Genomic DNA, 27846 nt, shown 5'->3' with positions numbered 1-27846 from the left:
ATGCGATGAAAAATGCGGGATATTTATGCAATTTTATGCGATAAAATTGCGGGAACTTGCAAAAACTGCGGTTTGATGAGAGAGAGAAAAAAAGCACTACATCACAGAAAGTGCTGGAATATTTAAGTTCTCATCTTGTTTTATTGAAGACCTTAATAATGGCTCAAATTTACAAAACATTTAGTCAATCAAGTTCTGTAGCTTTACAAAAGGAATATGCTACAACTTCTGAAAAAATTAATAAATAACTTCCTGTTTTACAGATGTCGCTATACAAAACAGACATTTGAGTGCTTCCAATGCACAAAGTGCAATCTCTTAAAGGGTTAGTTCACCTAAAAATGAAAATTCTGTCATTAATGACTTCCCTTTATGTTGTTGGACACAAATTAAGATATTTTAGTTGAATTCCGATGGCTCAGAAAGGCCTCCATTGGCACAATGTATACTCTCAAGACCCATAAAAGGTAGCCTACTAAAGACTAAAGTTACAAAGTCCATCTCACTACAGTGGTTCTACAATAACTTTATGAAGCGACGATAATAGTTATTGTGTGCAAAAAAAACTAAATAACGACTTATATAGTGATGACTGATTTCAAAACACAGCATCATGATGCTATGAATCATCGAGTCGATTCATGATTCGGATCGCGTGTCAAACTGCTGAAATACGTGACTTTGGCGATTCAACCCGCTGAATCGACTCATTGATTCATAACGCTTCAAACCGCTGAATCAACTCATTGATTCATAACGCTTCAAACCGCTGAATCGACTCATTGATTCATAACGCTTCAAAGCTTCATGATGCTGTGTTTTGAAATCAGTCAGCACACAGGGAAACTGCTTTGCTCTTTTGCTGTTATTTTTGTTGGCCAATGGGAGTTTGTGCTTCATCATGGTTTCACCGGTATCTATGGTTTCTCCACGGGGTTTGAAGCTTTTCGATGACGTTCGCGTCGGGTAATCACGTCACTTCAAAACGTTCCCATGGCAATAGGCGGAAATGGCGGCTCTTGTGTGAAGTAAACAAAAATTGTTCAACTTTCTGCTAATATATATGACTTTTTTTGCAACGAAAATGCGGGGATTATGAAATCATGATAGCCCCGCATATTTTGCACGCGGAAATAGGCAATTTATGCGGTGAAAGTGCGGCGTATTTGAAAAAATGCGGCCCCCGCATGAATATGCGGACTTTGGCTGATTATGCGTTAAATCACGCGATCGCATAATCGCGTTTTTCTGGAGGGACTGTATATCATTCCCATATGCGAGATACCGAGCGATTGTTTGAAAGGGAACGTTAGGTTACTTGCGTAACCCCGGTTCTCTGAGAACAGAGCGAGGTATCTCACCAAGCTTCCCTACTCGCATAACACAGGGGAAAAGCATGCTCAGAATGCAGTTTTCGGGGATCACAGCCATATATATAAGGAGGGGGTGGGCTCCTTGTATGAGCTGTGATTGGTCCTTCCTTCGGACAGACGTGGTGTAATTGGTGCTTCCATAGTCTATCACGCCTGGGGGCGTTCCCATATGTGAGATACCTCGCTCTGTTCTCAGAGAACCGGGGTTACGAACGTTTTCTGTTCTTCTGTGCTGATCTCACCCACCCCTCCTGCAGTACCTATGTGATCCACTGCTTTAATATGTCATGGTAACAATGTCCTGTTGTATACATTTGTACTAAGTGAAGCATTTAAAAATCTCTTTCTTTATGTATTTAATTAGGGCAATTCCAAGGATCCTGGCTGCATCCGGACCATTATCTCTACGGATCCCATTAAACTGCCCTTCGGCAAAGCGGACACCGATATAACTCTGCTACTGTATGATCGTGTGGAGTTCCAGTTGGCGACAAATTTGATTACCAAGGAACAAAGAGCCACAAACATCAAACCAAAAACACCAGACACTTTTCAACTCACCAAAGAAATCAGGGAGCTGGTAAGGATCCCATCATATCCCACTGACCTTTTTTCTGGGTTTGTCTGTGAAAGTGTAGGGCTGTTGAATGATATGCTCCTCTGTCACTTGTAACTGCTCATTAATTTTTTTCATTTATCCAGAAGAATCTGTGTCGAACAAAATGAGCATATGATTGTGAAAAATGTTCTACTTAACTCCTTATCCTGCAGCGCATCTCTGTCGGCCCCAGATTATACTCGCTACACGTAAAAAAACATCATACTCTTACTTGATCGGGCATCATTAGAAAGATTAAAGACTCCATCTTTGATATTTGACCACTGTTCATGAAACAAGAAGCTAATAAACAAATGATTAAGATAGTAGTATATGATTTGTGTGTGATTTCATATCAATAAAGGATGTTAATTATAAATGCTAAGCTTAGCTGCTTATAAAACATATTTTAACAACATTATATTACTGAAATCCACATTAAATCGCAATCAGATATTATTACAAACACTCAATGGAGGTTTAAAGTGAGTTTTGAGTAAAGCGTAATAATAATCTTTTAAATTGTGTAGCTTGAGGGTAATTGTAGCTCCTGTTCTACCAGGAGCTATTCTGTTGCGTGTCTAATTTGTTAAAAGAATTCACATAAGGTCCCAAAAATATGCAACCCTCTACAATGTGAGTAAATTCACTCGCATTTGCGAGTAAATCTTCACTCCGGGCGACTAAACAATATCTATCATTAGCCATTGGCTAATAAATGCTTAGATTATACTCACCTGTGTGTGTGTGTTAGTGTTAGAGGCTAAGAATAAGTTTAGCATAGATATATTTTCACTCTCTGAACACTCAGAGAAACAGTTTCGCTCTCCGTCAAGCGATCCATCTATTTCAGTTCAGCTCAACGGATGCACATCTGACACACACACACGCACACACAAAAACAAAGAGAGAGAGTCTTACATACCACGCAGAATCGACAAGCTACATGTAAACCATATTCTTTGCTGTATTTTCCTGACAAAACAATGGAGTTTATTTGGAATTTTTCAGCTTTTAAGAAGCAGAAAATATGCGGTAGTGGGTGGGACTAATGCGCAAACAACAATCTCATTGGCTGGCGCTCATCTATTACCCTCACTCTTTTGATTTCAGCAAATCCGTTTGAGCAACGCTGACAACATGATTAATATTCATGAGCCCAGCAGCTCATCAATCTTTAGTGCGTTGTATATTGTGATTAGTAGTAGAATTGGTAGTATTATCTTATTAATAATTAATATGATCTATTACTATTATTTTTCATACAGAAACACTGAATGACCAACAATATCTTAAGCACCACCACCAGTTTTTAATTTATATTTTATATAAATATATATAATTTAGGCCTAAATATAAAAACATTTCTTAAATATATACATGTGTGTGTATTTGTATATACACATACTAATTATACACAGTACACACACATATATATTATATAAACACAAACTTTTATTTTGGATGTGGTTAATCGCAATGAATCGATTTGACAGCACTAATATAAATAAAACAGTATATCAGTCTGGCGAGTAAACAAAAAAATGTTCTAGCCAATGGCGATTATATTGCCACGGTGTGCGTAGAGGGTTGATATGCTTTTTTGTTTTCTAGAAAGACTTCAGATAATGGGTGGATTAATGTATAAGTCATAAAAGAATAATGAAGATTAGTTCTCATACCCGAGGTGTGAAAGGTTTGTCGAGTGAGAACAATAGAAACATAAATGGGACAGTTTGCCACGCCAGACATTAGACTATAGAGTGCAAGTGGGTGTTTACTGGGCAATAAAATATTTGATTCGCGTCTTATAGGGCTGGGTAAAAAATATCGATTTCTCGATTCTCACTTTTCCAAAACAATATAGATTCTTAAATCCCAAGAATCGATTAGTCTATTTTTTTTTTTTACGAAATTCAAAAACATAAATACCGTTTTGGCGCTGTGGCGCGAGATCGCTCTGCCGCAGCTCAGCTCAAGAGAACCAGCAGCGCGGAGCAAACATGAACGGATCTTCTTTTCCGCCTTAATACCAGTAACAGCACGAAATAAACACGAATGAGCTTCTGAAAGTGTGTTAAAAGATACAGGACAACTTACCGAAATCCGTATCATGTCACATAGAATCCCTCAATCAGTGTTTCAACCGCAGAAAGATGTAAGGAAAACGGCTTACAAGTAAACAATGTCACGTAACGTCACCGTTACCTCAGAAAAACATATCCAGTGTCCATAAACTTGTTAGTCAGCTAGAAAAATGTAATCTAGAGAGGAGCATTTTGCTAATTATATGCACCACATTACATAGGATATTCATTGTCAATGTTCTTCAATATTTAATACATTTGGCAAGTTTTTATGACAGCCACCCTTTAAATGTTTATATTTAAAAAAAAAAAAACGAATTGGAGTAGAATTATGATTATGTAATTGTAAAGTTAATATTATAACTTTATTATTATATAAAAAAACATAATTTAGTGTCATTTAAGTGTTTGTATACAAATTAGGGCCGGGACTAAAAAAATTAATCGAATTAGAGGCTTTGGAATTAGTTAATCGCATTTTAATTGCATATAAATATTTGACCTGAGAACAGTGAGAAGTCATTTTTTTCACATGGATTTTTAGTGTACCATTGAAAAATGACTGAATACATAAGCTTAATCAACAAAATATTGTTTATTTTAGTCCAGCAGACCAGTGCAATGTTTGCCATTAAGTGTAGCAATAGCATATTTAGAAATACAGTACATTTCAGAAATTCAAAAACTCCTATGTGTTTTGCGTTGAGGTGATATTTGAGGCTCGATGTGCTGCGGTGATGCGCAAATTCCTTGTTGCATAGCTTGCACACAACCATGCTCTTGTCGATGCTTCCATCCTTTCGTTTTTTAAAACAAAATTTCCCATCCACGGGGCCAAGCAAAGGGGTCTCGTCAGCTTCTTCGTTCATGTTCACTGTGGTTTGTTGTTGTCGGAAGTCAAGAACGCTAGTTGGTGCTCCAGTATAATCGCTCCGTCGAAACTCATTCATTGAAAAACGTTCCGCGGTGCAAAGATAAGTGTGGTTAAAATTGTTATTTATTTTTTGCGTAATTAATCTTAATTAACGCGTTAAAGTCCCGTAATTAATTCATTTTAATGAACGGGTTAAAGTCCCGGCTCTAATACAAATCAGTTAATTTTTACCTTCAATATTAGTAGGCTAATGTAGTATCAAATGACTCCCATAGTTTACAACATTAGTTCAGAAATTAGTTTTCCTTGAGAAAATTTTCCATGTATTATACCTGATACATATCCAAAATAAACGATATTGAATTGAATCGAAAATCGAATCGCAAGCTTGTGAATCGAAATCAAATCGAATTGTGAAATTTGTGTCAATACCCGGCCCTAGCGTCTTATCAGCCTTGCAAGTTAAAACACGCATGTAAGTTAACACATGAAATAATTTTTTCCCATTTAACGCGTTAAAAATATTAATGCAGCATCTGTTTTTCTATCATCCTTTGGCTAGCGTTACATTTATATTAGGGCTGCACAATTAATCAAATTTCTAATCACGATTACAGATGCCACGATTACGCAATCGTTCAAAGCCGCGATTACAAAACAAAACCTTCCACTAACATTATTCTGCGTGCTTAAGAGTGCTTAAAATTCTGTGTTTAGAGCATGTTACGTTGACTGGGCGAATGCACGCGAAACACCAGCATGTTAGCCCCCGCCATTTATAAAAGGAAGTGTACACAGGCTATATATTAACTCCACGAACTAACTCTTGCCACCGTCGCCTCGGTTGCTTAGTTGGGGACACTAAATATATTTAGCTGTATTACTGATCTGCTCGCATTGACACTATATGAGAACTGAACTGAGCTGATGACATCACGGTTTTCTCCAGAGCAGCTGTACAGCTGAATCAAATTCTGTTGCATTGTTTTCCTGTTAACACTGTGAAGCTGCTTTGAAACAATCGGCATTGTTAAAAGCGCTATATAAATAAAGGTGACTTGACTTGACTCTCAAACTTTATGCTAAGGAGAAAATCCAATGCAACTTTGAGGGGACCAAGTGAAACATGATTATGTATTTCTGCTCAGCTAGTCACATCGGACATCAACCACACGGCAAACGCCAATACTTTTTCATATAATGTCTACTTTCTTTGTATAATAGTTCTACCTAATAACATATTAGACAGGACTGTTAAACAGATCGTAAGCTAATGAAGACATGAAGAATGAAATGTGAGCGCTGTGTGCTCAGTCTCTGGCGTTCTCAGCTCCTTCAAAATAAAAGTCAAAACAACAAGCGTAGCTTACGTTACTTCAGAGTTACTGGCGGTGCAAATGCAATCAGGATAATGACCCTTGGGGAACATTTAGTTCTCGGAGAACCACCCTGGAGGTTAGTTACTATAACTAAGTTCCTAGAACTACCCAGTGCGAAAGCACCTATTATTGTACCATGCATAAATGGTACTTTTTTATTTATTTAAAGAAGAAACCAAATAGATGTATAGATGACATGAGGCTTAATGCTATAGAAAAGCAAAAAAAAAGTTTTTTAAGAAGAAAAAAGTTTTTTTTATTTTTATATAAAAATATGGCATGCAGTTGCTTCAAACTGTGTTATAAAGCTATATTCAAAACATTCAATGTAAATTGTGATGATCGTTATTAATAATCGCTATTTCAAGGGAATAATCGACAATTATGATTTTCATCATAATCGTGTAGCCCTAATTTATATGATCTCACTCTTATTCATGCATATACTTTTAAACCTTTTAAAACTTTCAAGTCTGTGAATGTCCTGTCTGTGACACACACAACGCACAGAAAGATGTTGGTCAGTATCGTGTGCACAGACAGCACGCCAGATTCGAGTTCTCTTTCGCTCTTGAACAAATAATATACAGAGTGCCTTCTGTGTGAACGCAAACACATGGGGACCTGGTAACATTGCCGGGATCAGACCCGGAACGCACCCTGTGTGAACAAAATCCGTAATCAATGCCGTACGGGGTGTGTTGTAGTGATGACGCTGAATTCAGTATCGTTCGCCAGGTATTGGAACTGGACGCGATGCTCTAGTTTATGATCGAATCAGAAAAAAATGCACAAGTGTGGTTTCTCAAGAAAGAAATCGCGGCTCATAAGCAAATTTAAGATGCCACGTCGATGTCACGTGTCTTCACAGGATCTTTACAGGATGTGTGTGAACACACACACAGATTCTGAAAACTCACTGGCAGTGTGAATGAACCAAATTCAAATGATCCCGGGATCGGCTAAGAACTGCCACCCACAAGCTTAACTTACTACTGAATAATAAGCACCATTTTCAATAATTGAGCACCAGTAATAATTCATAATAAATGAGCATCAAAGCAGCATATTATAATGATTTCTAAAGGATCATGTAATAAATGCAAAAACACAGAACAAATAAATGTAACCTTGGACTTCTTTCAAAAACATTAAATATTCCAATATATTACATGTTGCTGGTTTTGACCAGCAGTGTAAGTTTTGTCCTGCCCCTTTGTGCTAGACATGAATGATCCTATATGTGAATTGTTGAGATTGTGGGATTTTTATTTTTCTAAGTGGTCAGGCTTACCATTTTAGCCTTGCAGAGAATGGGAAAAATAAGATGTAATGCATGTTTACATTGAAGCAGAGACTAAAGCCATTATCTACAGACCACAGTATTACAGAGACTTTTGCTTTTAAACACCTAGAATTCTTTAGTTTTGCACAGACAAACACTACTCAAATTTTCTTCTGAAAACATAATATATTTATTATTATTTTATCACAGGGCGTGGTCATGAACAAGAACAATGGAACCCTGACCATCATGACAGAGAAACATAATAACCTGACGGCTTCTGCTGCTGACCATTTATCAGATGATGAGCTGAATGTCATGGATGAAGTGGAGCTCACTGTTTTGACTGTGAGTAAAATTATTAGGCTCTTTTTTTTTTCACCAGTACACACTTTGTATCTTTGGCTTTTTTGTTGATTGTATTCAAAGCTTCATAACATGATAATCTTGTGTGTTGAAGGTGAATGACAAAAAGAAGGCCGTCCGACTCAAAAAGCTGCCCGAGGGCTCTGTAACCTTTAATCAACAAGCAAAAGGCAATGATGACAAGGTAGTTCAGACTAATAAAAGTTCACTCATAGTTGTCCTGATAACTTTAAGAAATTGTTGTGCTTTTTAACTCCTACTGTCTTCTAAATCACATTCACGTCTTCATCTGCAGTGGAAGCCTGTGACAATGACGGCTGGTTCTCAAGAGTCAGGGGTCGATGTAAGCAGCGAGAAATACGAGGGGACGATCAAAGTCGCCCCAAAGAAAAGCCCGACCCAAGAAAAGGAGGTAGGCTTTCACAATCCCGCAACCTGATCACAAGGAAGTGAAAAAGTATTTCAATAAATGCATTTAAACTTGTTCTTGAGTAAGAATCAGATAAGGAATAATGCAAGACTGTAAAGATATTATTGGGGATGCACTGATACCAGTATCGGTATCCGTCCTGATACTGCTCTTGTACTTTTTGGGACTTTATCTTATTCACCGTTTCCCCCAGAGTTAGATAAGTCCATACATACCATTCTCATCTCCATGTGTGCCATAACTCTGTCTGACACACCCACCGCTAGCCTAGCTTAGCACAAAGACTGGAGGTAAACGGCCCCAGCTAGCCTACTGCTCAATAAGTGACAAAATAACACCAAAATTTACCTATTTACATGTTATGTGTGTAGTTACATTGTGTACTAAGACCGACGGAAAATTAAAAGTTATGATTTTCTAGGCCGATATGGCTAGGAACTATTCTCTCATTCCTGTGTAATAATCAAGAAACTTTGTGCCGTACCATGAGTGCAGAGTGATATTACGCAACACCTGAAAATAGGCTAACTTCCGTCAACATAACCAACGTGACAACCTGCTTGCACAGAGAGCATGCTGGGGAATATTTTCAGGCGCTGTGTAATACACCGATCTTCTCTTCTTCTTTTCCAGTTACAGAACAAAATATGAATGTCAGAAGGTAGGCTATAGGATACACTACAAGTTACAGAAGAGCATTGTGTCTCATATAGCGATCGACCGATATATTGGTTTCCCGATATTTAGGCCTAAACATTTTCCCATAATGGGGTATTGGTTTTGTAATATCGGATTCATAAATGGCGCCATCTTGTGGACGTTTTGATAATTGCATACAAGCCCGCCATTAAAACACTGCTTCTGAGGGGAGATGAGTCCACAACGGTGTTCAAAGGTAAAATAACTTGCATCCCTTAATTAATAAAGTTAATTTAACATAACAGCCAGTAGTGCACAAATGAGATATGCACAAATAAGATGTTATGAGATGCTACTATGTAGTTATGTAGTTTAAACTTGGCACTAAAAATGGAAGTTAATGTTTTGTCATTTAAACCCGTTTATAATCATCATGTTAGTTGATATAATGTGCGACGAGTTTGCAATTCAGAGGATCTGTTTTCATCACGTAAATTCATCAATTTTCCCCAAAATGCATAGAAGTGGCCAGTGAACATGGGAGAAGAACAAACTTTGTTTCATGCACATTGTGTATCTGATATGATTAAAACATTTGTTCAAATTATAATTGAAAGTATTATTATTGCAGCATCCATCGATATCAGTGTATGGATTTTAAATCAACAAAATAGTAACAAACTATACATGTCTTTTTATGTAGGCTAGTAATTAATTTAAATGTCCATTTTATATCTCTGAAACCTCAAATAAACGTTATGTGGTTGAATAGTGATGTATTGAATAGTGATATATGAATAGTGAGATATGAAAAGCAATGAGCGCGTCGTCTCTGGCTCAGCGCCAGCCAAAGCGCGGGAGCACGTTTGAATTTATCAGTGACACAAACAAACAAACCAAAATAATAGACATGACTTTCTCAGGCCACATGTAAAATTAGATGGATTATTAAAAAGATTAAGATTGAATACATATGGGTGACAGTAGCAGTTCAGTTTATTCCCCCATATTGACATGAATGATTACAGAGCAGAGGTCACCTTTCTTTAATTCCTTTTGTCTTTATTATTATTTTGTGCTGTGTTGTTTCTGGTTCAAAAGTTAGTAAAAAATAAAAGTTTAAAATCTAAAGTGTTCATGTGATTTTATACATTGTTGAGAAATTAATGAATGCATAATAATGATTGATTTCTCAGACTATAATCGTACCAACAAAATCTATATACGTTGCATCCTTGGTGCAAATGCCCACTCGAGGTCTCTGTGAAAGTTTTAAAGCAGTCTTTCAGAGCCGCTTTCAGACCGGTCACGTCCGTAACGAAGATCTGTCTCTGTAACACTGTATTTTCGCCGAAAAACGTCACGAAAAACGCTGGCAATAAGCGCGCGAGATATTCGTCCCGGTGTGTACAGGCCTTAATGGGTAAAATGGCTAATACATTTTGATTCTATTCTATTTTCCACAATGTCAAACCAACGCAGCTTAACCCAAAATGCAAGCACAGGCATGCACTTCTTCCACATAAGCTCGTGCAGTTGTGCGCTCAATACTCAGTTGCAGCCTTGCCGGGAAAGCTTAGGCTAAGAAGCAAATATATTTATTAAGTATAACTAGGTTGGGTTTCTATTCAACTGTCGGCTAGGCTATACGATTTTTAGGCTATAAGATAATAAAAAAAAAAAGTATTGTATTTTGCCAGATTTGATAGTGTAAACATATTCAAGCGCGAATGAGAGCCGCTTCGCTAAACCATTTCAAATAACCATATCGAGATATATATCATTATCGTGAAATAAAATGACTGATATTGTGATATAAGATTTTTGGTCAATATCACCCACCCCCGACTTGATTCAATTTAATATAGATTAATTAGGACATTAGCCTATAATATAATTTGCAGCCAGGGTCGTCTAGCAACTCCCCGTTGGTTTACGAGCATGAAAATCCAAACTCTGGTGAGGCCAATCACATCGTGTATAGAGTTGGTGGGCGGGCTTAACATAATGACGGCAGAGTTGCGGCGGTTCCGCGTGCTACTCGAAAACAAAGAACCTGGCGAACAGCGGTCTTTCGAATCGGCTTTGGCCGCGACTCTGGAAGACTTGGAGTTAAGCTTTTCTTTGAGAATAAGATCAAAGAACGGGAAAAAAAGGAAGATGTGTTCAGAGTTTTGCCTACCGGATACAGCAAAAGTTTAATCTATCAACTAGCTCCGCTTGGCCGCTTCACCTTCTTCGTTGCTCTGGTTGGTTGTAGCACTAACCTATTGTGTGCAAAGGGAATTTAAGAAACAACCGTTTATCCCGCCCCTCGGATTGAGCCCTGCCAACGGTGTGTTCCCAGACCCAACATCTTGATGTGGGTCTGGCTTCTCAGGCTAACAGTACATGGCATTCATCAACTGAAAACAACACAAACTGAAAGATCGATTCTTGGTATTAAAGAATTTACATCAGTTCTTTAATATGAGAATCAATTAAACTCAAGAAATCAATATATATATATTATATATAATTTTTTTATTTATTTTTTATATTTTTTACCCGTACCTACTACCATATGTACGTAAATGTTTTTTTATTATTATTTGGAAACATTTTATCTGACTCCCTAGACTCTTCCAAGGCCTACTGAAGCAGATTAGACAAGGACACAATCAAACCGTCTCCATTGACTTTGTATTGCGTGAAGCGGCCTCCTTGTAATTTTTGACATATAACAAAAAACAGAACAATGTATAAAAGCTGATATGTGACAAGGTGTACTGCAAACAAGCTAAACAACCCAGAACCAAAAACTCAAAAGTTTTTATAAGCTGTTGACCCAAAAACCGAGCGTTTAAGGACAAAAAAGTGGATATAGGCAATTGAGACATGCTATATTACACAGAGAACTATGCCCACTGGAGGGGAACGTAATTAGTGACAGGAAATATAATATATAAAACTGACTTTTGGTAGACTGGGTAAACCCAGCCTGATCTGCCAGCGATTTGATTTCGCCCTGCAACTCAGTCTGGAAACGTGCACATTCATTTCTACTGCTTCTGTTACACTTTTGCGGGAACCAATCACAGACTGGCTTATCCACCTGGCGCTGATGGAAAGAGAAGCCATGGGCCGTTGCCCGTTGATCACGCCTCTTGTGGTCAGATTGGTTGAAGGACTATCCAATGGCATACAGAGTCATTTGAATTACACCCGTTTATCACGCCTCTTGTGGTCAGATTGGTTGAAGGACTATCCAATGGCATACAGAGTCATTTGAATTACACCCGTTTATCACGCCTCTTGTGGTTTGATTGGTTGAAGGACTATCCAATTGCGCACAGAGACATTACATTTTTGCTTGTTTATCACGCCTCTTGTGCAGTAGAAAATACATAGCAGACTCCCCAGACCAATGTTCAATCTTAAATTGAGCTTGGTCTGGTGATAGCCAGACAAGACTTTTGGATATTTGACAAACAGTGACAAAATGTTTACTGCACACATGGGCATACTGAGGTATACTGAGTGTCAGGATCCCAAAATTTACCCATTCTTGCTGCTGAAGCTTCACGTCTTATTGCCTTTCTCCACTTTTGTCTCCTTAAACGCTTGTTTTTTTGGGTCGACACTCGACAGCTTATAAAGGCTGTATTTCTTCTGTTTTTTAGCTTGTTTGCTGTACAGCCTGTCACATATCATCTTTTAGACATTGTTCTGTTTTTTGTTATAAGTCCGAAATGACAAGGAGGCAGCCTCACGCAATGCAAAGTCAATGGAGAGCGTTGGATTGTGCTCCACCCCCCCGAATACTGAATATGCAGTGTTATTTAACATTAAACATATTAAAAAGCACTGTTTATTACATATGTATCTTGTTCTGTTGTATATATGTATTTATGTTGGCCTGCTGAATGTTAAATGGATCCAGACTATGTTCGATAGAAATTATTTGATAATGCAGCAATAAACTAGCTAAGCTATAATTTAATGTATGCTCTTTTTTTTTTTACTTTGCTAATTTACAACATGATCAAAACACTCTATTTTAATGACAAAATTTCAAATAAGAGGCCAATAATTGTTTTTTTTTTTTAAATCGGTATCGGCCCCAAAAAATCCTATCATGCATCCCTAGTATTGATTGAATACACAAAGAAAAATATTTAATGTACAATAGCTCTACAGGTTTTTTCTGGCTTTCAGAAATGCATGTAAAAAAACTGTTTGTTACCCAAGTAGTTGAGAACATTAGAGGGTTTTTTGGAAAGTTCCCATTGTGCTCTGCATTTTGCATTGAAAAGATGCATGGAACGTTTTGTAATTATTTATAGAGCCAGTGTGGGAGGTTTTAATGTCATCTTTATGTACCTTGATCATAGCAGTTGTCCAATTATCTTTTTTTTTTTTAGCAGATGGACAAGCAAGAGCCCATTTTTGGTCTTCTGGTCTCCACAGTGGAGGGCACTGAGAAACGGTTAACATTTCGGTCAGGTGACGTGATCTCAAAGGCCACCATGATGGTCGGTGACAAGGTCCAGTTCAACATCTACACCAACAGCTTAACCAAGGATGAGTGGGCTGTGAATGTAGAGATCCTGCCAGACACTTTCCAGACAGACTCTGAAGAGCAACGGAGGATCGTGAGTGTTTTTCTGTTGTTTTCATCCATGGTGGTTTGGCCAGTTCACACAAGATGTTGAGTCTATACAACATTTATGCACAAGAGTTGATTAGCAGCTACACCATATCTTAGGGCGTTTTCACACCTACCTTGTTTGGTCCGGATTTTCGGACTTTTCAGTTTGGTCCGAATCAAAATTACAGATGTGAAACCTCCCCCGTACCACGGTCCGGACCAAACAGACGAAATTTGGTCCGACGAAAAGAGGTAGTCTCGGTCCGGATCAAACTGAACAAAGGTTCGGTTCGTTTCTAGTGTGAAAGCATTTTCTGTATGGTTCGTACTTTCAGACCATTTACAGGAAGTTCCTGTTTATGTTTAAATATTATAACGTTATTTTTAAATTCAATCTAGGCTACATTGATTATGAAAAGTGAAATTATGCGCAATATGTCAGTAGACAGAAAGTCAGAAATAATTTTGAACGAAATTTTGTATGATTTTGCTTAGAAAGCATTTCTTTAATGGGAATTTCGTTTTGTATAAATTGTATCTTAATTTTAATCAACGTTTAATCAGATAATTGCCTGGATTTAATAAATAAGAAGCAAATAGTCTATAGCAGACAATAATCACAGGAGCGATCACATGCTTTACACATGAACTGGAGCGCATCTCAAATAAACCGAGACTCAGCAGCTACTTGTCTCACAGACATGAGAAATCTGTGTATATAAAGCTTGAAATGTCCACTTTTAAGCGTAACGAATAAAAAAATAGTCAAGCAATGCGCACTGTTCAATAGTGGCAACGATGATATGCGACCGTTCATTCAACTTGTCAAAGACGCTGACGTCAGACGCACGTCCGTTTACAAACCAATCAATGTCCAGATGCCGCCCACATAGATGATGACGAGTGGACGCAAGTGCGTCATGTAAAGTTCTTTAGTGCGCTCGCATGATTGCAATGTGAAACCAAACCAAAACTAACCGAATATATAAAAAGTATTAAAACATGAACTTCGGTTCGGACCTTGGTGCGGACTTTCAGGTGTGAAAACGCCCTTAGTCTTAGGTTAACCTGGTGCATTTAGCTTTCTAAGTTAAAAGTAGCCCAAGGTTTACACCGTTAACTTGTACCATTGATCATAATAATGGGACATTAAAGTTATAGGCAAAGAAATTCCATTAATTGATAGCAAACATAGGAAGTGTAGGGAATGCACCGAAATTATGATAACTTTTTTAATTAAGCTTTGTTTGGAGTAACTATCAGTTCTACAAAGATAAAATTCTTTTTTAAGTGATTATATCAGTGGTTCTTTTGGACTTGAAAGCCGCCCATAGTCCAACATGATATTCAAAAGCCTCCCATTATTAGGTAATATATTTCCTCTGCTATTGCTGCCGCCCCCCGTACGTTTTCTGATGCCATTGGTTGAGAATCACTGCGTTTTAGTAAAGCCCAAAGTACACTTTGGTTTTTAATGCATACACTAGGGTATTTGTACAGTGTGCGTTATGCGATCATCACAATATTCACATACTTTCCTTGCGCAAAAATATATATATATCGTGGCCATTAATTAAAAATTCATTCCCACAATTCATTAATTTGTTCACTTGTTGTAGTTAAAGCGAGGTGACACATTATTATATTGTGTCGTGACTCGTGAGCATGGTTTACTTAACGGGAAACTTTTTTGAAAATGTGCTGACATATTAGTAAGTTGTGGGAACAAATTCTTAATTCATCGCCACAATACAGTTACAAGAACACCAGTCTCAGTGTGACCATGGTTGATGCTAATTAAATGCATGTATATAGTGCTGTACTCGCACACAAAGTACTTTTCAGAGACCGGTGTAGCTCAGGGCTCAACATTACCGCTTGGCTGCTTGTCCGGGATAACAGGTTTGCGCTGTTGAGGCTCGCACGGCCTCTCGAAGAGAAATTGAAACAAATGAGCGCAGCTCACACAAAGAAACTCAGTTAACATTCTGCAGTAAAATTTCAAAATGTGGAGTTTTTATATTTATAACATGTGATGAAGTTAAGCAACATCACACGACCAAGAGTGCTGTTTTCCTGAACCCATCACGATTGAAAATGTGACACTGATTTCAGTTCAATAAACAAGTAGTTAAAATTAAGTCACTTACATTTTAGATGCAATATTAACCGTTTTTGTCCCGTTTTGAGCAGCGAAAATAGTTCCATCAAAGATCACAGCAGAACCACAGCAACATTACTGTTTGATTTAGTGTTTCATTACTGAATGATTTAGCGCTTTGAACGAATCATTTGAATGAATGACTCAATGACTCACTCATTAAGACGGTCACCTGCCGCCACCTACTGGCGGTTGAGTTTCATGTTTAAAAGCATCATTCTTTCCAACATTTCTTATTTGTATATTCAAAATATATTTAAAACAATCTCATAACATTATTTAATGCTGGTGTAATTTTTCAGTGTAAGTTATTTAATTTGATTGGTAATAGCCCTGTAGTGTCTTATTATTCTAAATGTAAGAATTTAAAATGAAAGATGAAGCATATATTCAAAAAAATTGGGGGGGAAATGACCTTTTATAAAAGTTAAGAAAGAAGAAAAAAGTCGCTCAGGTGGGGGCCAGTTCTCGTCTGGCCAACAAATGAACACAGTGCCATTATGATTCAGGCTGCATCACGGGTCAAAAATCACTAATGACAGTGTTATTAAACCACTGTTGCGCTTGTTGTTTGAATTCACATATCAGACCGTGTACATTATGTAAAACATGTGCTCTTTTTTAGAAAAATGCCATCATCAGCTGGCATTACACTGTCCAATGAAACTTTTTTTTTTTAAATATTTTTTTTTTTTTATCTGTGAAAGTAATGAATGTCGTTCATATTTTTGGCAAAGATATTTTCTTTTTCACCAGAAAACCAAAAATGGCAGGTTTATTTTTTATTTTATTTTTATTTTTGGTGCATCCCTACATTTTAGCTTTTGCAGAAGAACCAGAACCAGTGAGGAATAGGTGCTGTTTTTTCCCTGGCTAATCTTTAAAATATGGTCTTTGTAAGACAATTCAAGATTTATTTTTGCTTATGACATGCTTCCATCTATTAGGGTCTTGTTGTCAAGCTGGGTGATAATTTTGGGTTCATCAAGACACAACAGGACCCGCAGCTACTATTTGACATAAGTGAAGTTATGGAGGACACCAAACTCGCTTTGTCTGAGAAGGTTGAGTTTACGTTAGTACCGGTAAGTTCTCAGCCACTGAAACATCATGATCATCTTAATACAGTAACACATTTTGTTCATGAACGTTTTGTAACTTTTTCCTGCCCAGTATTTTGTTACTGTATTTCTGGCTTTTGCTGGAAAAGTAATGGATACATTTTGGATACTGATCTGTGAATCCAGCTTTTTAATGTAATTGCTATTCTATTTGAAGAATGAAGTGGCTGAAGGGGGAAAACGCGCTGTTAGAATCAGAAGACTGAATGAAAGTGTCTTCACATCGGCACCAAAATTAGAGGCCTTTGGGGTAAAAGAGAAGGTGCAGTACATCAGTTTTTTTTGTTGTAAGATTTATATTCTAGGGCTTGCACGACTACTCGTTTTACTAGTCATCAAAAAAAAATAGTTGATGGGTCAATACCTAATGAAACACTATACACTGCAACCTCCAATGGTCAAATTCATGTCCCTCTTGTTTAATTTCGTTTAGCCTCTGTGCAACATTTGATTAATAGTGTAGTTTGCAAGTATTTTGGCTTTTAAATGAACATAGACCATCTCATTTGTTTGATTCTTTGGTGCTTTATGAATGAATCCACCATTTTCACTTTTGTTGAATATATTTGTCCATGACCGGTTGCTATACAAAATTAATGATATGCAACAACACTGGGACACAGTTTGAGGAAAGGGGAATTTTCCTCTTGCTGCCACCATGTATGGAATAAGCTCAACTCAAGTGATGAGATCCACTACTAGTTGCCAAAGGTCTAGGGCTGCCCCCCGATGAAAGATTTTTCTAGTCGACTAGTTTGGGTTCATTTAAGCCATTAATCGTCTAATTGCGTGTTTATATTAATTTAATTACTTGAATATATACTAGGGGGTGGAATATATGCCTAAAGCTTAGAGGAGCTTAAAGCATAAAGGAGACATTTTAATTGTTTATTAATAAACTGCTGTTTTCCGTGTCGGTGTCTGCAAAGAGGAAGTGGACAATGCTGGCTTGCAATCTCTGCTGTATTGTGAATGCGCTTATAGAGAGAAATGCACCTTTTATACGGATTACATAATCAGAGAGTATTTCTTTTGTATTTGAAGCAAGTAGCCTTGCTCCGCCCTCCTACATACTTCCGCTCAATTTTAATTTTCCTTCACTACTCTGTCTGGGATTGCGGTATATTCTCTGGTTTTCTCCGGTCAAATTTTAACCGGTCCAACTAGCAAACAGAGGGAGTGGCTGAGAACGATGATGTTGATGTTTTTTTCTGTGACTAACCTACTAATAAAGTATTGATTGACTAAGAGGCTGTAAACACGGAGACCTGTTTAGCTGTATACGGAAATATATACGATTTTGTATCGTATTAGCGTTTCGTCCAGATGGATCCGGCGTTTTGGGAGCCTGAAACTGCTATTTCTTGAAACCGGGTTCCAGAGTGGATGAATCTGAAAACAACACCCTTGGGTTTTCGTGTGTACAGCCAATCTGTATATTTTGTGAAATTATGTCATCACCCCTCGTCTCGACCCCAGTCAGACACTGCATGCGCATGCTCCATGTCGTCTTCTCTGTTTTTTGTGCATCTCTGTGGCAGAGTTACAGCGCCACATGTATGGTCTGGTCACTGGTCTGGCATGTATACTACATCGTTGTGAGTCGGTTTCATGTGTATGCAGATATTACGGAATCGAATAGGGAAAGCTCTGGCTTTGTGTGGATGTGGCCTAAGCCTCTTCTAGTCGACTATTAGGGGGCAGACCTAAAAAGATCCCAATGTTGTGGCAGAATAATGACTAGTATCAGAACTAATCGACTAGTCAGTGCAACCCCTAGTTTATACAATAAAAAGTTTATGAGTTTAGTAATTTTCCGTGGTTTAGTTGATCGCTAAATGTGAGTTCTACCGCATTTGCTTGGCTGCCTGCAGAAGAAAATGACCATCAAATTGCTGAAGGATCCGAAAGAACAAATCAAGCAAGAGGTCAAAGCAGGGGGCAAAAGCAGTGAATCGATGGATGTAGAGTAAGTAAATCATGAGTAAGCAGGTCACTTTAGCCCGTTAGTGTGAAGATGACTTGTTTTCATAGATGGGTGGAAGTGAAATGTTTGGTCACAATGCAAAAATGTGCCCCAAAACTATGAGCACAGCACTTATTTTTATCTGTCTTTTATTTTCATTCATTTGCTTGATACAGTATGTCTGACAGAAAATAATAAATTAGTTAAAAAACATTGCTAAAATATAACTTGGTTATTAGATATGTTGTCAAGCACCTGGAATGGAGAACAAATGTAATGATATAGAGATTTCACATTATGAGTCTTTCCAATGAAACATTTTCTGTAAATGCTTGTCATTGCAAAAAAATCATACTTTGTTTGAATACTTGTGTATTGTAATTACAATTAATTTTGTATGTATATTTAAGGTTTTACATGGTAGATATTCCACTTTTCATAGTGTTTTTTTATGTTTTATTTTTTTATATTATGTTGTCCTTATGTTTTAATGGGATTTGTCTTGACAATTTCTTGATCTTTAGCAAGCCAAACAAGGGAAAAGACAAGGCATCGCCATCTTTGTCATCTGTAAAAAATCTGAAGAAGGAAAGTGAAATTAAACAAGAAAAGAGCACAGCTAAAAGTGATAGAGCGCGGAGCAGAAGCAGGGAGAATAGCCGACGTAGGTATAGTCGGAGCAGAAGCAGAGAAAGTGGCAGACGCAGATATAGTCGGAGCAGAAGCCGGAGCCGAGACCGAAGCAAGAGCTACTACAGCAGACACCGAAGTTCCAGCCGTGAGAGGAGGGAAGGTCGATACAGACACAAACGCAGTCATAGCAAAGAGCGTTCCGAGAGATACCGACGGAGTAGAAGTCGCAGCAGAAGCAGAGAAAGGGGCACCCAAAGTTCCAGGAAGAGAAGCCGCAGCCCAGCCGACAAACATGATCGCTATACAAAACAAAGCAGTAGTAAAGATTCGAGCAGCAAAAGCAGAGCTAAAAGCCCTGATAATGTAGATGATGAAATATTTAGAAAAAAGAAAGAGCTAATGGAACTCAATGAAATGATTGCACGCAAGAAAGCTATTGTTGCTATGGAGCAAAATACAAAGAAAATTGAACCTGAGGAAGAGGCAGATGGAAAAACAGGAGTTACAACATTTGATTATCAACACGTGCATCGTGAAAACGTGTGGATGCCTGAGCTAAAACCAGTGAAGTCCATCTTGAAGAAACAGTCTGAACCTCACTCTGATCATCAATCTCAGGTTTGTTTTTACTTGGACTCCTGGCTTTCGTTTTGTATCTTATTTTCTCTTGCATATCTCACAGTCTCTCTTATATTCTTTAAGGCTTCTGCAAGCAAGGAAACTTCTGCTCCGTTAAAGAGTGAGAGTCAAGAGATGCAAATGGGATACCGTCAACAGACTAGTGCTTTTGGCTCAAATACACCTGCCTGCTCTACATTTGAAAGTAATTCTGAGAGGACTTTGACCACTGCATGGTCTGAGAAGTTTCAGGATTTAGAATTGGTGAAAAAAAAGAAGCAATTAGAAGAACTCAGCGAGTCCATAGCACGCAAAAGAGCGATATTTGCCTTGGAACAGAAGGTCAAAGTTGTTCGGGATGGGCCTGAAATGGAAGGGGAATATGAGTTTGACTCACACACAGAGGAGACATTTTTAATGTCTAAAGCGAACTTATGGAGCTCTGAAATGAAACCTGATGTTCAGCCGAAAAAGTCAATTTTGAAGAAACGCTCCGAGATTCTCAGCTCTCAGGTTTGTTCATTGTAAAGGATATTATAAAGATTAGCACTCCTTGGTGGAAAAAAACAGCTTAAGGTGGTGGAGGTTTTTAAAACATGGTAGCTGGGTAGGTACTGGTAGTTTGCCAGGTTATGTGCCTCACCAGCCGGTCAGATTTTGGCCAAGATGGTATTCTACGTTGTGACCCAACCATTTCGCAGTCCCGTCTGATTGATAAAATTACTGTTTTGGACCATCTAGAAACCATATCAAAACAACTACCATCTGAAACTGGTTTTAGCTGGATGTCCCAGCGGTGCTATGAAAAATACTTCTGAAGCGCTTTTCCACCATCTGGCTGAACAGTTCTGAGCATGATGAGTTTGGTACCAGAGCATTTTCCATCAGGCTCAGGATGGTACCATTGCAAATCATTCCATGCACTAACTTTTCAAAGCTTTTAGTCAACTGTACTCTTTACAGGAGAATGGTGTTGGTGATAAAGCTTAAGTGATGTGCAAAACTGTGATTCATCAACAGTAACCATTTGGCTCAATGGTGGAAAAGCGCTATTGGAAGCCAGAGCTACCAGTCTCTACAGTGTAATTTGTGGAAAAAAAATTGTTTGTATTTCTTTTATTTGTATTACTATTTGTATCTCTGCAGAGTGAGACAACCTCAGTTGATGAATATGGTCAACCATGTCAGGATGATTCTAGTTTTACAAAGATACTTCCTCAGATGACATCAGCTCCGCCATTTAACAGGCCCTCAAATCCCCAGCCCATTCATCCTGGTGCTTTTGGCTTGTTCAAGCATTTCATCGAGTCTTCAGCAGCCTCACAAGTGATTGAATCGCCTCCTTTTAACGAACTAGTAATCCCACAGCCACTCGCGCAAGCCTCCAGCTCAAGGTCTTTGCATGACCAGAAATCTTCCAATGTGTCCAAAGGTAACAATTCTCATGATGAGCAACAGGGGACAACATCTCGCCAGCCTCATGACCGTCCCCATAGCAGTAACCCTTCAACAAGTCAGACTTTACCCTCTGGTCAAAAGCGTAATCTTACAACTCAAATGGAACGCTTCCTTAGTGCTCTTAACAAGGCTGACACCAGTGTTGTTAACTCATTGTTTCAAGAGGCAAGAAGGGATCTTTCTTCATTGAACACCAAGAAACCCACTCAACCACAATTAGATAGAAACATACCCTTCATGGATGAGATATATGATCCTTTTAAGGAAGATGAAGACAATGATCAGCCGTCCTTTATGGTTAAACATTCTGGCCAAGAACGAGTTAAAAACCCTGTGAAGACTGAAACCCATTTGAATGACCCTAGCAAAGATGACCTCTTGCCTCATGAAAGAGCTGTTCAAGATGGAAGCGGCTTTTCTCAACTTGTTGGAATGAAGTATGGTGTAGACCTTACTGCAAAAGCTGAAAAGAAAAGCCCATATGGGCATCCAATAGTTTCAGAAAATTGGAGCATGCATAAAGATCCAAATCAGTTCTCTGAGCAATGGAATCCGTATGATGAGGGCACTGATCCGTATGCAACAGAGCATGGACATTACACTGATGATCACCGTGTGTATATGGAGCGTAGTCAGTCTGTAGACTACCAGAAAGTCAATCAAAATGTCCTGCTTTCTTGTGTAGAGGACCGAGAGATGCCTGATAGTAATTATGACAAAAGCTTAGCCCGTCAGCAGTCTGAAGAAAGCAATGAAGAAAAAGACAGAAAGTCAGAGAACTTTGAAAAAATTCAGAGTCTTCTGCAGACAATAGGGCTTCATCTGGACACTGCAGAGGTTAGCAAATTAGCAGACAGGACACAAGAGAGGTTATATGGCAAGATGAGAAAATCGCATAGTGCGTCTTCTTACTCCTTTGACCAAAATAGGGAGCGATCAGGGAGCCAATCTGAGCAAAGGGGTAGTAGTAGGGCAGATTCCTCAGACTCTGAAGGAGTCCGATCGGTTTCCCCAGCTCATTCCTCAAATCGTAAGGTTTACATGAGCTATAAGGACTCTGTAAAATACAAAGACCAGCACAAAGTGGAAGATGTAGACCTAACTAGCATTAAGAGAACCGTAGTGAATTTGAAACCAGCAGAAGACAAACAAGATTCTTACGAATCTTCATCTAAGCCAACCGCAGTTTCTCAGCTTCCGTTCCAACCAGTGCCCTGTTTAAGCGCTGTTCAACCTGATAGTTCCCAGTATGCCCAAAATTCCAATGTTCCAACCTTTTCAGCTTCACAATATCCACAATATCAAAGCAGTGATCAACAGTTTTGGGGAGTGCCCCCTGGTATGTACCCTTATGGGACTGTACCTCCATCCCCTAATCTAGGTTATGCTAGTGGTCTCCAAGCTGTGCCTCCACATATGATGGCCACTTATGGTTCGTACACTGCACAAATGGCCAATCCATATGGTGTGCCGCCTCCACTCTCCATGCCATATCCGTATGGTCCTCCACCTACTCAAAACCATCTCCACCTCTCCTCAATGGGCGCTTCCTACGATAACCAAGTGGTTAAGCAAATCCCAACACAGCCTGTTAGGTGCCTCAAAACAATAGAAACCGTTAAGACAGTTCAGACAGTTCAAACCATTAAAGCGGTGCCTTCCAGCGTACTTGTTAGCATACAGCCTACAGAGGACAATCAAGCAAAAAGTACATCGGAGGAAGCCGAGAACAAACAGGTTGCTACCATAACAGAAGACGACATCAAGGCTAAGCGGAAGACACGGGTATGACCTCTTTCTTCAAACTTCTCACTTGTGGAATCCTTTGTTCTGTGATCCTTAGTATCCATGTTATACTTAATATTATTCTCACGTTACACTTTGCTTTGTAATTCTGTGATGTGGCAAATATCGGAAGCTATTCAAGGACAATGTTGCATTGAGCTAATTGTCTTCATCTTATAAATGCACCTGTAACATTTGGAACCTGTGATAAATCTGCTGATTGTTTTAGCACTATTTTGTTAGTGAGAGTTTTGTTCTTATATGATTGTGCTCTGGGCAGCTTGACCAGTTTAACCAGAGAATGAAGCTGAAGAAAGAGCAGCAAATGGAAGCCCAGCGAGCACGTGGACAAAATCGGAATTCATCTACAGGTATTAGTATTTCCAGAGTCTTCAGGTTCAGGCACTTGTTGACTTCTTTATTATTATTAATTGAGCTTCAGATGTAATTACTGCATAGTTTTTTTTTAATTCTTTTGTCTCGCAAGAGCCTTAGTCATCCAGGCCAGTTCGTTTATTCCCAATAAAATGTATTTAGGTAGTTCATAGATCATTATGTGGACAATGAGATCATGATGTAGTTTACTTAGTCCTAACCTAGCCCTAGAAACAGTATTTGGGAATGTTTTTGGGAAATTGCAGACCTTTTAAATTAGAATCTTGATTAATTTGTGAAAACAATGGTAATGGTTTACACTGTCTACACTGGATGTGCGCATTAGAAGTAGATTGGTTGCGATATATTCAGTGGCGCTGTCTTTGGGATGCCCTTTCTGTTGAAAGTTGCCCTGGTTCTCTTTTTTTTTCACTGTTTTAGATCCATTTCTTAGACTGTTTTTCCCATTATTTAAAATCATATAATCTCTAAATGCTTTGCAGTGGGTTTATTTTAAGGTGTGGTCGCATTTATCATTGCTCAGATTTTTGCCAGGGAAATCCAGTAATTTCAATAGGAATCCACATGATCAGGTGAGGGTGAAATGTGTTCAGTTGGTTCAAGCTGTTCCAAAATTTCGCTAATGTGACCGCACCTTTACTTCAAAGTGTGGTTTGGTGATTTTTTTTTTTTTCATAGGTAAATGCAATTGTATCAAAAGGAGCATTATGTTAAAAAAATGCTATTCTAAAATAGCTCATGCTAAGTACATTTTAAACTGGATTTTATAAATAAATTGGGATTTATCCATGATTTGAGTCTTGGTTGGGGCATCAGCTTCAACGCTTCTAGTGTAGACAATCTCAAGCCGACTCAACGCCAGATGCTTCCAGTGTAGACATGTGTTCTAACTTCTCTCAAAACAAAAGATGCAGATCAGATGGTAGACAAGGTCAATTGTACCTTATGGGCCAGATTTACTAAACAGGGCAAATTGGTGTGAGAGCGCAAATAAAAAAAATGCTCAGATGGAAGTGGAAAGTTCTGTCCATGATCTACTGACGATGCGCACATTTTAGAACACCGACTCAGCCGGTTAAATTGCATAATGACCAATGCAATCTACCAAACGCCTGGTTTAAGGGTGCTTTCACACCTGCCTCATTTAGTTCGGTTGAATTGTACTAGAGTCCGTTTTCCCCTTTGGTGCGGTTCATTTGGTCAGGTGTGAAAGCAGCAATCACACTCGGTGCGCACCAAACAAGCTAGTTACACTTTCAAACGAATTCTGGAGCGGTTCGTTTGTGGTGAGTACTGATCATTTTTGGACTAAACCAGCTGCCGTAGTCAGCTGCGCTGTGCATTATGTGATGAGGAAGTGTTTGTTGACAGTTTGCACTTAAGCATGACAGCTCGCGGACAAAGTTGGAGTAGTGAGGAGATGCGGAGCCTCATAGAAATTTGGTCTGATGACCCTATAGGTCCCAACTTTCGAAAGCTCACAAGAACAGAACGATCTTCGCTTGAAGTGATGAGTGATGCGCGCTCGCCGTTTGCAGTGCATTAGATCGTTGTTTTCAAGCCGCATCTGCGCTTCATTATAGAAATGTATTGTTTGCATATTGCGGTGTAAACAAACAATGTAATAGATTATGGCTAGGGACAAAACCAGCCCGCGCAGTTTAGGAAATACGCCATGGCCAATGAGTGATGTGGATGTTGTCATGTGGCTGCATTTTGGTACGTTTCAACTGGTTCGGACCAAAGCAATCAGTGTGGTGTGAAAAGGAACCAAAAAGGAACCAAAAAGGAACCAAAAAACCCTTGTTTGCCCTTGGTTCGGACCAAATGAACCGAACTAGAGATGTGAAAGCACCCTAAGACATGCTTTTTTAGGCTGTAAATAATGGCGCAAACACCAGTAAATTGACGAGTGCAAACCTTATTAAATCTGCACGTTTCGTTTTAATCTCTTCCCATCATTTTTGCGTCTTATAGGGAAACTCCTAGAAATGCATATGCAATAAGGTCAGCTGCAAAAATAACCTTTCAAGCACCAATTTTTCATTGTGTGTCTTTAGTCAATCCTGACAGTGGTTTAGGGTTTGCGTTGGTGCAAGCTGTTAGTAAATCTGGCCCTAAGTCTCTTTATTTGTCAACCCAAATTATAGATGAGGCTTGTCAGGATTAGGAACAGGTCTTCTGCTATAAATATCACTTGGTAGGTTTTGAAATGATGTTAGATTACGGATAACCCTTTTTTTTTTAAACAAATGTTGACTTGGTCAAGCCTGTTGAGGTTAATGTACACACTATATTGTAACACATTTACAGGTAAAATTTCCCCCAGTGAGATAAAGAATGTGTGGATATGTGGCCACTCTCTTGTGTTTTGGGCTGAGAAGAGGGCAACTTCCCCTGAGTTTGGAGTGCAGTTGGGCATGCACCCAAACTGTGTGCGCGTCTGGTGGAAGGGCGTGCAGGGCATGACGTGGCAACAGCTTGTACCTTTGCTGCACCAGCTCAAAGACAACTGGCCCAAACCTGATGTGCTTATAATCCACTTGGGTGGAAATGACATTAGCACAACTGCTCCACAAGCCTTTATTGAGACTGTGCAGAAAGATATGACCTCCCTGAAGAGCATATTCCCCAAATGCCTGCTGGTGTGGTCCAGCATCCTCTCACGACAGTCCTGGAGAGGTACAGAAGATCGCAAAGAAATGCACATCATCCGTATGGCCATTAATGACAGTATACAAAAAATGATGCCAGAACTGGATGGCTCCGCTTTGAGCCATAGCAACATACAGTCCCATTTGGGACACTACAGACCAGATGGGGTTCACCTCTCTGGGAAGGGCATTGATATCTTCAATCTCAACCTACAGGCTTTTCTGGAGAAATGGGAGCGCGAGACGAATAAGACCGAGACGTCTGACCCGTCAGTTTGAAATTCCTGAAACGCTGTTTTGTTCAGCTAATGCAGCTGTCAACTTGTATAGTGCCATGTCTTTTGTTTTTGTTTTTTGTAACTTCAAAATTGATTGTTATACAGCTTTTGTTGAATGAAAGAGCATCTGATTTCTTTTCTATACATACAAATGACAAAAATATTTTGCAAGAATGTTAGACTTAAGTTTTTACTCGTTGTTTTATACATTTAGTTTAATGACAAATAAAGACAAGATAATTGAATCGGCCTAACTTACTGTTGTCTTTTGATAAGGAGTAGACTTTGCTTTGTATCGTACATGTTGGATTTCAAATATAAAGAGTACTATTTTGCGTAATTTATTTTAACCATAGAAAATGTAGCCATCAGGAAGTGTCAGCTCCGTTTAACACATTTTACAATGATTAACTCTCTGGGGTTCTTCATTTATGGGTCACACTCAGGACCTTCGGGTCAAAAATGACCCGGAGTGCGGGATTAAGATAAAAAAAGATTTGAGTAAAATCAATGAAATATATTTTTGTTCAATAATATTTTTTATTTTCTTTTTTGGTGTTTTGAGATAATTTTATGATTAATAATTAACATTTATGCAATAATTATGACCCATTTTTTCCCATTGAATATAAGCAAAAATATATACATACACATACATATATATATATATATACATACACATACATACATTATACATTTTTTTTTTTTATTAAAGCTGTATTTCATTTTAGAGTCAAGCCAAGGGCTCATGAAAGCAATTTTTTAAATGAGATCGGTGCCATCACGTAACAGCACATTTTTACCACTGTAGTGGATCTTGCGTTTTAAAATTATTTTTTTTTAAATCGTAGCTTCATCGGAATGGTCCGAAACTTGGTGACTTTATTGGTACTTGGTATATGAACACCCAAAAAAATTGGGGACAGGATTTGAAAAGTCTTAAGTGGTTGTAAAAAAAAAAATGGTCACACTCAGGACCTTCGGGTCAAAAATGACCCCCATTGGAAATTAATGGGAAATTCGTTTTTTTTGTGCATACAATCTACAAATCAGCCAGGATGCAGAAAAAAGGACTCAACAGTGAAGGGGTGAATCTCTAAAACATCAAGAGTGCA

General features: G+C 38.5%; 1 protein-coding gene across 3 annotated transcripts in view; it reads left to right on the top strand.

The window, feature by feature from the left end:
* Window positions 1-26983, top strand: part of LOC307142238 (uncharacterized protein) — a 48505-nt gene extending 21522 nt beyond the window's left edge. For 2 of the 3 annotated variants that reach the window (XM_079842922.1, XM_079842924.1), the window contains 13 exons: window positions 1738-1953; window positions 7807-7944; window positions 8057-8146; window positions 8258-8374; window positions 13435-13665; window positions 16770-16907; window positions 17101-17205; window positions 18818-18912; window positions 19434-20160; window positions 20245-20673; window positions 21307-23403; window positions 23684-23774; window positions 26113-26983. In XM_079842922.1, the coding sequence (XP_079699048.1) occupies window positions 1738-1953; window positions 7807-7944; window positions 8057-8146; window positions 8258-8374; window positions 13435-13665; window positions 16770-16907; window positions 17101-17205; window positions 18818-18912; window positions 19434-20160; window positions 20245-20673; window positions 21307-23403; window positions 23684-23774; window positions 26113-26732 (5094 nt within the window). In that variant the 3' untranslated portion in view covers window positions 26733-26983. The remainder of the gene's footprint in view (window positions 1-1737; window positions 1954-7806; window positions 7945-8056; window positions 8147-8257; window positions 8375-13434; window positions 13666-16769; window positions 16908-17100; window positions 17206-18817; window positions 18913-19433; window positions 20161-20244; window positions 20674-21306; window positions 23404-23683; window positions 23775-26112) is intronic. The other variant, XM_079842923.1, reaches the window with a different exon arrangement.
* Window positions 26984-27846: the final 863 nt, after the last annotated feature.

The sequence above is a fragment of the Gobio gobio genome (genome assembly GCF_949357685.1).
Source record: "Gobio gobio genome assembly, chromosome: 18".
NCBI classification, from domain to species: domain Eukaryota; kingdom Metazoa; phylum Chordata; class Actinopteri; order Cypriniformes; family Gobionidae; genus Gobio; species Gobio gobio.
The sequence above is the reverse complement of the archived record's forward strand: the minus strand, read 5'-3'. Positions and strand labels throughout refer to the sequence as shown.